At 48.1% G+C, this 15,171-nt stretch overlaps 1 protein-coding gene across 1 annotated transcript; it reads left to right on the forward strand.

Annotated features, from left to right (window-relative positions):
• The first annotated feature begins 829 nt into the window (after positions 1-829).
• On the forward strand, positions 830-10,667 carry SELENOS (selenoprotein S). The gene is made up of 5 exons (XM_021680499.2): positions 830-968; positions 1,664-1,798; positions 3,994-4,100; positions 7,505-7,673; positions 10,051-10,667. Exons 1-5 carry the CDS (start codon positions 893-895, stop codon positions 10,128-10,130), a joined length of 567 nt encoding a protein of 188 aa, XP_021536174.1. The 5' UTR covers positions 830-892; the 3' UTR covers positions 10,131-10,667.
• The last annotated feature ends 4,504 nt before the right edge of the window (positions 10,668-15,171 follow it).

The following is a 15,171-nucleotide window of genomic DNA, read 5'->3' on the forward strand; positions in this document are numbered from 1 at the left end:
TTTTCAAGGTGAAGAAAAGCTCTGACGTCATCCCGTTAGCTGTCTTTTCACGACCGTATTCCTGATTCTCAGCTCTCCTTTAGAGACACAGCTAGGTGTGTTCACGTCAAAGCCTCCTCTAAAAACACTCAAGCTCAAATTTCTAGTAGGGGGGTGAAAGTAGGCTCGGGAGCGGAGTGATGGGAGAAGAGTGGAGGCGGTGGAGGAGGGCTTTGCAGGCGAGGAAACAGCCAGGAAACTATCATAAACAACTAATACTGCCTGTGACACCCAGTAGGAGTCGATACGTGTTGGCGCCACCGCTTTAATTCTTTCCCAAGAGGTTTTGGCTCAGGAGGGGAGGAGAACCGTGAGGGTCGGCGGGACTTCTTAGCCTGAAATGCAACCGGGGCAGCTGGAGGAGGAGGCTGCCAGGGTTTCATCTGCACGCCTTGGGGGCGGACCCTGGCGGCAACCCTCATCTGCCGGGATTCTGCCGGCCGAGTCCTGTTGCCCAGTGGGCCGGGGGCAAGGATGTGGGCGCAAATCCTGTTTCCAGGCGGCCCCTAACCCCCCGTGACCTCGGTGCGCAATCAGTACAAAAGTAAACCTGCCGGACGGAGTCGGCCCGGAGATCCGTCACATGGATTCAACCCCGCCAGCAGCGACGCCGCCCGCCTACCCAGTGCGCTGTAAGCCCCGGGCCGTCTGCCACCGCCTGGTCCTGCTCTCCCGGCCCCGCCCGGCTGGCCACGCCCTCGCCGTGATTGGCCGAGCCTCAGGGCCGGGTCGCGTCACGATTGGCCGGGACTCCGGGTCGCTGGTCTCGGGCGCGCGCCACGTGTACGTAGGGGCGGGCCGGAAGGCGAAGACTCCAGCTGACTCGGCCTGGCCGCGCGGCTTGGCGGCGGCCATGGAGCGGGACGGGCAGCTGCTGTCCGCGCGGCCGGCCCTGGAGACAGAGGGGTTGCGCTACCTGCACGTCACGGGTGAGTCGGGCCGCGGGCCACGGGCTCGTACCGCCAGCTCCCCCGGGCGTCGCCATGTTCGGTGCGTTGTCCTCTGCTGCGCGCCCGGCCAGGCCTGGGGAGGCCTGGGGAGGCCTGGGGAGGCCTGGCCGGCAGCCGGGCGGCGCCGCACGCAGGTCCGGGAGGAGGGCCTGGAACGCGAGCGGAGGCCCTCCCGGAGCCGCACTTCTCCGGGCGGCGCCGTCGGGCCCTTTTTTGCGTGAATCCTTTATGCGAAGCAAGCCCCTCTGGGTTGCGGAGACTGAGGCCACTCGGCCCTGGGCATTTTCCTCCAGGCCTCGCGTCACCCTCCCACTCCATACCCGGCGCTGTGTCGGCCCCCACGGCCACCCCTTTCTATAAGTTCCCGAGGTCTGAAAGACCTCTGCCCTCCTGAGTTGGATAAACTTCCCTTCACCCATCAAAACCCGCTTTGCGGCGCCCTCCATCCTCCGGACTTGCCCCTCAACTCCCCGGATGGTTGAGAAGTCCCTTCTCGGTGACCCCTGAATTGTGCTCGCTTCTATTTTAACTGCCTACTTAGAAGGCCATTTCCGCGGCTAGACCCGGAGGGTTTTGAGGGCAGGAGCTACGCTTCCTTTGCCTTCGTTGAATTTTATGGACAAGTCTAGTAGTGGTATGACTCAGTTTCCTGAAAACTGTTTTCTCCTTTTCAGTGGGCTCCCTGCTAGCCACTTACGGCTGGTACATCGTCTTCAGCTGCATCCTTCTCTACGTGGTGTTTCAGAAGCTTTCCACCCGGCTGAGGGCCTTGCGACAGAGGCAGCTGGACCGAGCTGCGGCTGCCGTGGGTTAGTGCCTGGTAACAGAAGAGAAGACAGTGGCTTTACGCCTATTTCTTGTAGTATTTAAAAGTTAGTCTGTTAGGAAGAGTAGGAAGTTCATGATTCTGATCTGTATGAAAGGAAAGCCATTTTATGCTTCTGGAATTGATTTTGGGGAATGTGCAACAGCTTTTTTTTTTTTTAATTTCAGAGATTTTAATGAGATGGAAAACCTGCTTGATGGTGTGTAGAGCACTCACTGCATATCTTGTGAAATGGTTTTTCATTTATAGGATGGATTGAAAGGAAAACTTCACAGCTTCTCCATACTTGTGGGTCTGCCTGTTGAATCTCTAGAACCATTGCGAGTGACAAGAAACTCAGCCTTGGTTCTTTATATCCACCACATTTTGAGTTTCACAACTTCCTCATCAGATCTGATTTCAAATTACTCTTGGCTGTTTGGAAAACATAGTCCCTCTGAAACAGTTGCCTTTTCGTTAGGTAGAAACTAGTTTCTGAGGATATATCTAAAAGAAATGTCAAGCGTTTTGAGAATGGCAGCTCAATTAAATACAAATCATTCTTGGGGCGCCTGGGTGGTTCAGTTGGTTGGGCGACTGCCTTCGGCTCAGGTCATGATCCTGCAGTCCCGGGATCGAGTCCCACATCGGGCTCCCTGCTCAGCAGGGAGTCTGCTTCTCCCTCTGACCTTCCCCCCCTTTAATGCCCTATCTCATTCTCTCTCTCAAATAAATAAATAAAATCGTAAAAAAAATAAATAAATAAATACAAATAATTCTTCTGACTCAGCACACTTACTGAGTTTGGGGAGAAAAGCAAATGTCGTAACACAGAAGGAGTGACTAGTGGAAAGACTTAGGAAATGTCCTTCACTCAAACATACCTCCTCTCTCCCACCAAACTGTGGTCCTGCCATTCTGTCAGTCTTTTTGATTGTTGGCTGTACATATGACAACAAACCACAAATTACAGTTGTACATTTGTGTAAGATGCAGGATTCCAAGAGGGTGGTAGTGTTAGTCACCTGGGGAAGCCATCTCTACGAGTGAAGTGCTCGCAGGGGGAGACCCGCCCTTGCAACTGAAGAGTAGGTTTATAAGATGATGCTAGACTGGACATTTTTAAAGAGGCTTAATTGTTTTCGTGAAGCACTGTGAAAAGTAAACGTGCAGTCAAAAGTGTTATGTTGTGCTGTTCTACAATTTTGTTAGGAACATTTGGTTAAAAAAATCGACACTTGATTTTATTCTAAGAATGACCCGATAGTTAACACACGTTACCAAAATTTACATTTCTGTGAAGTGGAACTGTAATTTTGTTTTGTTTCTAAAGATAGAGTTCCAGTCATTTCTCCCACTACACACACACACACACACCCGTTGCTACCTGCACAACAATACTTTGGCCCAGTTTATGTGGATTCAGTTACGTGCTCTTTTTCCACCACCGTGTAGGTAGTGATGCTTGCTTATACTTTTGGAGAGTGCTGATGTGAACATGTAGTTCTACTTTGTTTTCTTCTTTAAAACTTAGCCACACCACTGTGTAGTTGCCCTGTGGTGGTTCTTAACATGGCGGTCTGAATAGATGAGCAGATAGAGAACGTGACAATATATTTATATAATTCTGCTTTGTTTTTACAAAGCAGATAAAACGTAGATAAAGCTGGGGAGCTAGTATGCATTAATGCTAACTGGAAGGATTTTCCTTTTCTGTAGAAACAAGGGCAAAATGCCTAAGGATCTTTACCTCTTTGTGGTATGGATCTGGGCTAAATACGTGATGGCTAATAGTCAGAAAACTTTATCTTCCCTTGTTGTCTTCTCGAATTCTGGTCAGCCTGGAGACTGGATGTTAGATGTCCAGGTTGTGGAATGGAGTCTCAGGGTGCCCCTCAGACCACTTACATGTCCGTCACGGGACTATGCCAGACTCTCTGAATTGGAATTGCTGAGGGAGCCCAAAAATGCATGTTTCTAATAGGGATTTCTGGTGCCCTGGATCTTTAACTAGGGCTAAGAACTACAGCGGTAGGACAGTCTTCTGCCCCCATAGGCAGTAGTATTTATGCACAACAGGAGAATTTTCACATAAAGTACATGTTTTTGCATTGCCCGACATCCGTACTTCTGTATCCTTCTAATAATATGGACCCTCAAGAGTTTCTTTTTTTCTCCAATTTTTTCCGGACATTTTAGAACCCGATGTTGTTGTTAAACAACAAGAGGCTTTAGCAGCTGCCCGTTTGAAAATGCAAGAAGAATTAAATGCACAAGTTGAAAAGCATAAGGAAAAACTAAGACAGGTATGAGCTGGTTTTAGTTTGAATACATAGTCTTAAATATATTGCTGCTTTGTGGGTAAAAGAGTGTGTGTGTGTGTGTGTGTGTGTGTGTGTGTGTGTGTGTGTGTGTAAGCACGCTTGCCTGCATGTCCTCCCCACCCCCACCCATTAGGGCAGGTACTGGAACAACTAATGGTGGCAGAATCGATTCCACTTAGCTCAGTATCAGTCCGCACGCTTTCCTTGTGCAATATCTTAACTGTTTATGGGGAAAATACTCCTTTAAAAAGGTGTTCTTTTATTTACCTTTTTGCTTTTCAGTGGTTTCTTCGCAGTGTATTCTCTCTCACCCAAAACTGTGTGTGCCGTTTGCCATGCCCCTGGGCACACATAGTACACATTCAGCTTCTTGCTCCACTGTTTGTTTCAAGCCATGTATCTCATGATCTAACTTGGTGGGGCTGTTCTTCAGTGGATTGAAGGAGAGCCAGGGGGAGGGCAGCGGTGGGCTCAACCCAAGGGTGAGACGGGGAGCAGGAAATTTTGAAAGATTTTTTAAGGGCACATGGTTTGGTTGGGGAGCGGTAGGAGGGGTGGGGGGAAGAAGAACCAAGGACAGCTGTTGGAAATGACCTGAGCATCTGGTGGCTTATGCTGCTCTTCACAGGAGCAAGACCACCCACCAGATTTGACCCAGTCTGTATAACTGAAACAACCAAGTTGTAGTCTCTGCTCTCTTAAGAAGTTTCAATCCAGATGTTTCTGGGCCCTTCTTCATCCTCTCAGAAGAAAGCCTCTGCATGCTCTAAGGCAGCAGAGAAATTGGTCTTCCTGTTGGTTTTGCCTGTGTCTCTGGTGTTTCCAAGGTCCTGTGCCTTTCTGCCATCACTAGAGGCTGTTGTGGTTTCTGCATGGTCATCCAGTACGTGGCTGGTCTCCCCAGCTTGGCCGGAGCCCAGGAGGAAAGGACAGAATAAGACCACACCTACTCCACACATTCATCCTCCTTGGTCACCCTGTCTCGGCAGCCTTCTTCACTGTTCAGTTGCATTTTTTCAGTCTAAACGCAATCACTAACCTAGAATGCCACATTGCTGTTACTTACTTAATTTTTTAAATCCTACGAAGTAAAAAAAAAAATTATTATAAAAATCTGTACCATGAAAATTAAGTCTCTGATCTCCTTGTTCCTCCACCTCCTGCTGCCCAAGCATTCCATCTTAGATTTTTAGGTATTTTTCTAGAAATATTTATCTGTATATAAACACACATAGAAATTTTTCATTGGGGGCGGCTGGGTGGCTCAGTCGGTTAAGCGTCTGCCTGCAGCTCAGGTCCTGATCCCGGGGTCCTGGGATTGAGCCCCACATTGGGCTCCCTGCTCTTCGGGAAGCCTGCTTCTCCCTCTCCCACTCCCCCTGCTTGTGTTCCCTCTCTCACTGTGTCTCTCTCTGTCAAATAATAAATAAAATCTTTAAAAAAATTTGTTTTCATTGAAATGGCAACATAGTATACACAGATGCCATTTTTGAGCCGTTCTATTTTAGTTTTTTTCTTTGCTGATCTCCAACCATTTAATTATTACTGCTTTGTTCCGAGAGCCATAGAATAAGTTGGGTTCCTTCTCCATGTCAGAATTGGTGACTTCAGGGTCTGAGTTTTTTGTGTGTGTTAGTAAAATAGCTTGCTCATTTATGCAGTTTGCTGATGTAGCTGAAAATAATCTTTTTAAAAGATCACTTTTGGGGCGCCTGGGTGGCTCAGTCGGTTAAGCGGCTGCCTTCGGCTCAGGTCATGATCCTGGGGTCCTGGGATCAAGCACCACGTCTGGCTCCCTGCTAAGTGGGGAGCCTGCTTCTCCCTCTCCCTTTGCCTGCCACTCTGCCTACTTGTGCTCTCTCTCTATCTCTCCGTCAAATAAATAAATAAAATCTTAAAAAAAAAAAGATCACTTTTTAAAATTGTAGTGTGAGCCCCCCCCAAATTGGGAAAGGGACAAAAGCCTGTTTTCGGTTTTAAGATTGTTGCAGGACATGGGGTTCTGTCTCCTATACTTAGAAGCAGAGCAGTAATAACCAGCTGATGGAGGCCGCCCAACCCACAGCTGAATCAGCTCTCCTGTTTGCGGTCCCAGGATTTGTCCGCCATGTTCCATGTCCTGGGGTTCTGCATGTCAGCTGGGAGTATAGACTAGCCTTCAAGTCCTGGGCCTCTTGTCCTTGCAGACAGTGGAAGCACGAGGTGCCAGGTATTGGGGGTTAGCAGCGGCAGACCCTGAAACCCGTGGACAAATTTTCTGGAAATGTGCTGACTAAGGCATCTCCTCACATATCCCAGTGACATCGCAGTTAACTGGCACCAGAGCGAACAGCAGTTTGGGTCTGCCTTCCATGGGGAATGAGAAACGTACTGCACGGAGGTTTGTGCACATGTAAGATACGGCACCTGGTTGCTGGCAGGCAGGTTGCCCTTCGAGGAGTAGGAAGCAGAGGCAAAGGTCCAGTGCACTGGGTCTCCCTCCTGCCTTGGGAGCCTGCTCACCGTGTGCTTACAAGCTTTCTCGGGTGCTCATTGTTGTGCAGTTTTCTGCTGAGATTAATTTTCCTTTATGTTTCCAGTAGTACTTGACTTTCAAAACACTTTCACATCTGCCCTTGTTGGATCCTCACAGTCTGCAGAGCAGAGGGATTAAGCGGCTTTGCTCGGGTAGCTTGGCCACGCAGCAACAGAGCAGGCCTGCCAGCCACGCTTACCCATCCCAAGTCAGAGTTCTTCCGTGTTACAGAAATGCCCTACTGTGGGCAAGTTGCCAAAGAACTGAATTGGTACTCTTTTTTCTGTGACACTTTTTGCTTTCTTTAATAGTTTACAAAAACACGGGCCCCTGGGTGGCTCAGACGGTAAAGCGTCTGCCTTCAGCCTCTGCCTTCGGCTCAGGTCATGATCCCAGGGTCCTGGGATTGAGCCCCAAGTCTGGCTCCTTGCTTAGTGGGGAGTCTGCCTCTCCCTCTCCCTGCTCATACTAACCCCCCCAAATAAATAAAGTCCTTTTTTTTTTTTAAGATTGATTTATTTGAGAGAGAGAGAGAGAGAGACAGATTGCGAGAGAGAGCATGAGTGGGGAGGAGAGGGAGAAGCTGACTCCCCGCTGAGCAGGGAGCTTGATGCGGGGCTCAGGGATCAGGACCTGAGCCAAAGGCAGATGCTCAACTGACTGAGCCACGCAGGTGCCCCAATAAATAAAATCCTAAAAAAAAAAAATGTTTCTGTGAGTTAAACTCATTGCACTAGATGACAGCAGTGTTACTAACTAAAGAAAACGTAGGTTTAAAGGACTTTTAAATGAAAAAATCATCAGAATTAGCATTTTCTTTGAGAAAAATGGTAGCTTATGAATTCATTCTGTAACGTGCAATTCTTTTCAGCTTGAAGAACAAAAAAGGAGACAGAAGATTGAAATGTGGGACAGCATGCAAGAAGGGAAAAGTTACAAAGGAACTGCAAGAAAGCCTCCCGAAGAAGACAGTCCTGGGCCTTCTACTTCATCGGTCCTGCCAAAACGAAAATCGGACAGGAAGCCTCTGCGGGGAGGTGGTGAGTACCAGACACTAAAGTATTCCGAGCAGTTACAGGGTAGGTTTACCTTTTAAAGATAAGATTCTGTTTCTTCCTTTTATTATATATAAATTGAAGCTAATTCCTAAGTTTGGGATTATGAAGATAAATAAAAGGAACACATTCAAAACACCCCTTAATGGCTGGCGGTCGCCAACCTGGTGAGCCCAATGCCCTTGTTGCCCAGTGTCCCAGGGCATGGATGTGGGTGTAGGTCTTGCTTCCAGGAGGCCTGTAACCTCCGTGGCCTCAAGTGTCCCATCAGTGTAAAAAAAATAATAATAATAAACATTGAATAAGAAATTGAAAAGGGAGGTCAGTCATTGCCCCGGTGCGTAACTGGCATGATGACCCTCAGATTTAAGCAGCTCACCCTAGTCCCACACGGCCCTGGAAAGGAAGCGGTAAGCAGGGTGAGGGATAGCTTGCCCATCTTTCAGATGAGCGTCACGGGGCTAGAACACAGTGGCTTTTGTCCTCTTAGCCAGGGCCACCTTGTTTCTTGCAAATAACTTTCTCAAGGAGACACAGACAGATGTTCATTCAGCGCTTTTTTCTGTTTGCAACCCCCACCCCTCTGCACGCTAGGTGATACGGTCGCTGTCTGTCTCTATCCCATTCTTTTTTTTTTTTTTTTTTTTTTAAGATTTTATTTATTTATTTGACGGGGGGGGCACACAAGCAGGGGGAGTGGCAGGCAGAGGGAGAAGCAGGCTCCCTGTAGAGCAGGGGGAGCCCGACGTGGGGCTCCATCCCAGGACCCCGGGATCATGATCTGAGCCGAAGGCAGACGCTCAACCAGCTGAGCCACCCAGGCGCCCTCCATCCCATTCTTGAGGTCTTTCACATCCTTTTGGGAAGATGTGACTCACACACAAATGAAAATAAGTCATGTCTGTGATCTGCTAGCAGTTTCACGGGAATCCTGAGGGAGGAGGGGGCAAAGGTCCCAGAACACTTTATGGAGGAGCCAGTTCTCGGCTGAATACTTTTATTCTCCATTGGAGGAGAGGCCTTCTGTGCGGGTGCTGCGGAAGCATAGGTGTGGAAGGCTGCTGGCGTCCGGGAGGACCGCGAGGAGGCCCGAATGTGGGTTCTAAGGCAGCACGGACACAGGCTGGGCCGCCCTTAAAGGCTGAGCCCCATCCCCTCTGGGTACCTGGGTGGCGTGGTTGGTTAGGCGTCCGACCCTTGGTTTCTGCTCAGGTCATGATCTCAGAGTCGTGGGATCGAGCCCTGCATCCGCCTCCTGACTCAGTGGGTAGTCTGCTTGAGATTCTCTCGCCCTCTCCCTCTGCCCCGCCCCCCCAGCCCCATACACATGTGCTCTCTCGCTTTCTCTAAAGTAAATAAATCTTTTAAAAAAAATTTGCTGGAAGGATATTTTTTAGAGCAAATAGCAGTGATTCTTAGGAGAGGAGTGGACATTGTAGAAAATGTTGTTTTTGTTTTGTTTTTAAGATTTTATTTATTTGACAGAGAGACAGCGAGAGAGGGAACACAAGCAGGGGGAGCGGGAGAGGGAGAAGCAGGCTTCCCGCCGAGCAGGGAGCCCGACGTGGGGCTCGATCCCAGGACCCTGGGATCATGACCCGAGCCGAAGGCAGACGCTTAACGACTGAGCCACCCGGGCGCCCCCATTGTAGAAAATGTAGTGCATGACTTGCTTCTGTGCATTGTCTCTTTCAGTGTTCCCGGCGATCCTGAGCAGATACTCTGTGACTAGCTCGGTTTTACAAATAAAGGAACTGAGGCACGGGGAGTTATTGCCCAGAGATCCCACAGCAAAACCACCTCAGTTAAGGTCTCGCTGGCCTAAAGCCTAAAGACCACTCAACCTGGTCACCAAATGTCCATTAACTTTGGGAAGCTAACGAGTGGGTGAGGTTAGGAGTGAGTGCAAGGGCGCATACATGACCCAGGTCTGACTGACAGAAGGGGCAAGTTCCATTCTGTTTTGATTTTTTTTTTTAATTTACTTTCTGTAGCTTGCACAGTCCTTATTTGAATGTATGCATTTTATTTATTAAGCACTGTAGCAGAAGCCTTCATATGCTTAAAACCAGCCATCTTGTGAGGTTTTTTGGGGCAAATTTCTTGTGTGTTTTGGGGAGTTTTTACGTTTCTGAGTCGTCAAGACCAAGAAGCTAGGTGGCTTCTTTTATTCCCACCAGAAAGTAATTCAAGGTGCAATCACAGAATAAAGTATTGTTTTCACGTGGTAGCGACAGGTTTTATGAAAAGGTCTGTGAGAATAGAATCCGTATCTTCATAGTGCTTCGCATGTCAGGCTCACGATTTTATGTTTTATACAGAATGTTCCCAGTACTGGTTTGCTTCCTTTCTCTCATCCCAGGTTACAACCCGTTGTCTGGTGAAGGAGGTGGAGCCTGCTCTTGGAGGCCTGGACGCAGAGGCCCATCATCTGGTGGATGAGGCTAAGAGTCTTGTTAGTGTCGCTTTCGACGTTAGCAAGAGGAATCGGTAACCCTCAGTTCAATTGCGTCACGCACACTTTTCACAGTGACTAGCCAAGGGGAGCGGGGTTTGTGTCTGCTCTTAAGTGCGCTGCATCGTTACCAGTTGAAGTCCGAGTAGGGTGTAGACATCACCAGTGGTGGTAGTGACAGCCAGTCACACCTCACTAAAGCCAGTGACTGCAGTCATTGATTGCAGGGGTAATTGCTAGTTGGTAGATAAAGCCCTCCAGGTGATTAACAATCTTGATAAAACAGACCCAGTGACGGTTCTTCACGTTAGAAGTCCTTGCTGGTAGGACAGTCTCTGTGACAGGTTGCGTTGAATGATGTCTTCCTTGTAAATGGTGAGCCCACCAGCGAGGATTACTGATGCAGACAGTTGATGGGGTTGTTTCTGTATATTTATTTTTATGTACAGAACTTTGTGAAAAAGAAACTGTAAACATTAAAAAAAATGCAAAAACCATTTTTAGTATCTTTATTAAACTCAAGGAAACTTCTTTATGAACTTGAATTCCTCCTATTGCTACTTCTTTTCCCTACTCACTGTTTCTCACCTGTGGTGAGCAAGGTGAGTGACAGTTACAGTGAGTCCCAGAGTTGTCAGATCCCTTGGGTTTTGTCCACAGAACCGGGTGCTCGGAGCTGAGTTGCTAAATTAATAGGATAAACAAACATCTTTCGAGAGGTGTCTCGAGGGCCAGCCAGGTTTCTGAGGGCCCTGTTGGTCATTCCTCTCACAGCATAACTCATTTGTTATATTCTTGTCTAGAGGCTCTGTCAGGAGTACACTCTCCAGGGCCAGAGAGTAAATATTACAGACTGTGCAGGATTATAGTGTTGGGTTTGCATACTTTTTAAAAAAATTTTTTTTACTTCAATTAATTAACATAAAATGTATCATTAGTTTCAGAGGTAGAGGTAAGTGATTCATCATTTTTTTTTTTTTTTAAAGATTTTATTTATGTGATAGAGTGAGAAAGCACAAGCAGGTGGAGGGGCAGAGGCAGAGGGAGAAGCAGGCTCCCCCCTGAGCAGGGAGCCCGATGTGGGGCTCGATCCCAGGACCCTGAGATCATGACCTGAGCCGAAGACAGATGCTTAACCATTTGAGCCACCCAGGCGCCCCGATTCATCAGTCTTACATAACACCCAGTGCTCATTCTATCACGTGCCCTCCTTAATGTCTATCATCCAGGGTTTGCATACTTCTTTAAGGAATGTTGAAAACAAAAGATTCTTAGCTCATGGGCGGGATTCAGCCTAAGTGCTGTAGTTTACTGATCCTGCTGTCAAGTTGAAATCATAAGAAGAAACAAAATTAACCTGCAGAATAGTAGTAATTAGCCAGAAAAGTATTCTAGAGTAGTCTCATATATAAATTAGCTCAACATTTGTTGAGTATCTGGTATGTGTTGAAGTATTCTGAGGTCTTCTTGATATATATATAAAGAAAAAATACAGTTTGGTCCTATGGAACTTACAGTCCCTTGTGGAAGGTTGGAGAGAACAGAAACAGGACACTTGAAGAACAGTGTATTTACAAATAGGTTGGAATAATCCAGACTAAGAATTTGAGTCTGGAGACATTTGAGTTTAATTTTGTGCGGGGACCGCGGGGGTTCCAGACAGAAGAGAGGGTCAGTGAAAACAAGGGTGGGGCTTGTGAGGTTTAGGAGATCCCAGTTTCCAGTTTTTAACTAGATTGGCTTTTAACCAGCATAGAAGGTTTACAGCATGGGAGGTTTCAGACTTGTATTAAAGTATTTCATCCAGATTTGTTGTTTACATTGAGAGATTCCCTTGGGGGCTATAAAGGAACTTTTTAATAATTCTTTCCTTCATGTATTTTCTATAGCTGAAAATGTGTGTTAAGTTGCTCTCTCTGATTCATTTTAGAAGTAGAAGGGCATGTTTTAGTATACTCTGAGATGTGACTCATTTCCCTCAAGCCTCATTTTTTCCATAAATCTAGAAATTAGCGAGTCATGAGCACATGGAAGAAATGATGCTTGAATTCTGATCCTTGATCACCACGGTCGGCTTCACCCTTATGTTCCTAATAGCCAAGGGCTATGGATAACCAGGGTGGGGAACTATCTGGCTAATGAAACAGTTATGTGGGATATTAATACTATTAATATAATATTAATAATTGATTATTAATATTATTATTAATGGGTGAAAATTGTGTGCTACATGCCTAGGGCAGAAAGCATTCCAGAAGGGTGGATGGAGGTAGCCAGGGAAGGTGAGTCTTGCTCTCCTTTTGAAACGATGAGGAAGTGGAGCCAGAACCTGAGGCCTGTGGGGAAGAAGGGAGCAGGCCGTGCCAGAGCCTTGTGCAACTGGCAGGACACTGCCTCATGCCTCATGCCTCAGCGGAGGGGCTGCAGCTGGCATGGCAGCTGGGAACTGCTGTGCTAGACACGGGAGGGAGAAGCGTTCAGTGATGAATGTGTGACCCAGTCCTTCCTGATCATGGAGCAATGTTCGTAGATTCTTGTGAGTGCATGTGAATCATCAGCTGAAACTCTGGTGGCTGGAGTTCCATCCGTGGCCAGTGCACCTGCCTCTGTACGTGGGGAGAAAGAGTCATTTGGATCCTGTCCCCTCCTCACGGACCCCAGTCTTGCCTCTCCTTCCTCTGCCTTCCCCTCTGCCATCTCTGCTAGCTCTTCACCAAATAGTCACATGCTTTGCATGCAAACCAGAACAAGGCCATATTGAATAAACAAAGCCCTGGCTCCCTCTGGTGCCCTTCCCTGTAGCACGAACTTTGAGTTGTCCCCGCCTGTCCTCTGCCTCTCACCCTACCCTCTGCTTCACACTGACCAGGCTCTCACTAGGTCATCAGATTTCAAACTGGGGAACTCTTGGTCACACCTTATTTGGCCTGATAGCACTTGACCCCTCCCTGCTGCCCTCCCTTCCTTGTCTGCCTGCCTTGTCTGCCGTAGCACCACACACTGGGTTTTACTCCCACGACTGCCTACTTCTCCCTTTGCCAGTTCCCTCCCTGAAAAAGTTTTTGCAGTCTCTCTCCTGTTCCTCTTCCTCACCAGCGCTCTTCTAAAGGTCGCCTGTGGTATTGGTTCTGATGGATCATTCTCGCTACTCCACTTAAGCGAGCATCATTTGCGATAATTGAGCACTCCTTGAGAAACACTGTTCTCTTGCCTTCTAGGACTCTGCACGTGACTGGTTTTCTCCTACCTTTCCAGCCACTCCTCCGTGCTTTTTTTCTCGCCTTCTGACCGCTGAACACTGGAGTTAGAGGAAGTTAGAAAAGGCAAGAAGGTAACCAATGTCAGTGGTGGTGTGGAAACCACAAATGTACAAACATCTAACTCGCTGGTTGGCCGGCTCTCAGCTGGGCAGCAGGTGACTGGGCCATGTGTTTCTCAATCTCCGGCAGCCCAGCTGGGCTTGTTCACATGGTGGTTTAGGTCTAAGAATAGTGTGCTTAACCTTTCCAAATCTGTTTGCTTCACATTTGCTACCATCCCATCAGCCAAAACATTTCCTAAGTCCAGGCCCAGTCCAGTTGGCAACACTGGGGAGCTGTTGATGCCCTCTCCCCACTCCGCAAGCCTGAAGTTGCACAAAAAGAATAGCTACCAGAGCCTGTAGAGAGAGAGGGCCTGTGTGGAGAAAGCTGCCTGACAGAGACAGGCCTGCAGTAGAGCGAGCCAACTCTCACTTCCCAGTGAGAAGGAACCAGAATAAGTCCTCTGACCCCATTTTCCCACCCACCGGTCTCTGCCAGTGCCTCTCACTGGCTGAACTGGGCTGAAAGCTGGAGCCTCTGGGGACAACATACCCGCTAAACTGGCCAACTGATCCCCTGGTGGCTATTATGGGTTGAACTATGTCCCCCGAAAGGTATGCTGGAAATCCTAACCCCCAGCACCTATGAATGTGACCTCATTTGGAAATAGGGTCTTTGTAGATGTGATCAAGTTAAAATGAGGTCTGGGGCGCCTGGGTGGCTCAGTCAGTTAAGCATCTGCCTCCGGCTCAGGTCATGATCCTGGAGTCCCGGGATGGAGCCCCACATCAGGCTCCTTGCTCAGCGGGGAGTCTGTCTCTCCCTCTCCATCTGTCTCTGCCCCCCTGATGCTCTCTCTTGCTCTCTCTCTCGGCCTCTCTCTCAAATAAATAAAATCTTAAAAAAATCATTCAAGGTCCTACTGAATTAGGGTGGGCCCTAATCCAATGTGATTGTGTACCAGTCTGCTAGGGCTGCCCTAACAAACACCATAGGCTGGGTAGCTTCACAGGAATTTCTTCTCTCACAATTCTGGAGACTGGAAGTCAAAGGTGTCTGCACGCTTGCTTTCCTCCCATCTCAGAGATGACCACCCTCGTGCCTCTTCACGTGGTCTTTTCTCTGTGGATGTGCATCCTTTCTTTATCTGTGTGTCCCGATCTCTTCTTTTAAAGAGACCAGTCGGGTTGGATTAGGGCCCACCCTAAGGCCTCATTTTAATGTAATTATGTCTTTAAAGACCTTCTCTCCAAATGCAGTCATATTCTGAGGTACTGGAGGTTAAGGCTCCAACATGACTTCTGGGGAACACAATTCAGTTCATAGCAATGGTGTCCTTATAAGAAGAGGAGACTGAGAAAGACAAGGAAGGATCCTCCCCTAGGGGCATTGGAGAGAGCACGGCCATGCCCACACTTCAGTTTTGGACTCTACCTTTAGAACTGTAAAGAGAATAAAACCCAGTTTGTGGCTATTTGTTACGGCGGCCAGAGGAAGTTAATACAGTGGCCTATGGTGCACCCCTTAATGATGCCCTCCAGAGGTGGGCCTGAGGACATCCCTTCATCGACACATTAAAAATGGTGCTCATGAGGAGGCCTCAGTGTTCATCCCTATCAAGGATAGAGATAGAGTAATGAGTAATTTCTGTTTACCCCTCCCTACCCACTCTCCATCCCATTCTTGCCCAAAGGGGCTGACCCTGTATGAGCTGCAGGGAGTCATC

This window comes from Neomonachus schauinslandi, chromosome 9, assembly GCF_002201575.2.
Source record: "Neomonachus schauinslandi chromosome 9, ASM220157v2, whole genome shotgun sequence".
Lineage (NCBI taxonomy): Eukaryota > Metazoa > Chordata > Mammalia > Carnivora > Phocidae > Neomonachus > Neomonachus schauinslandi.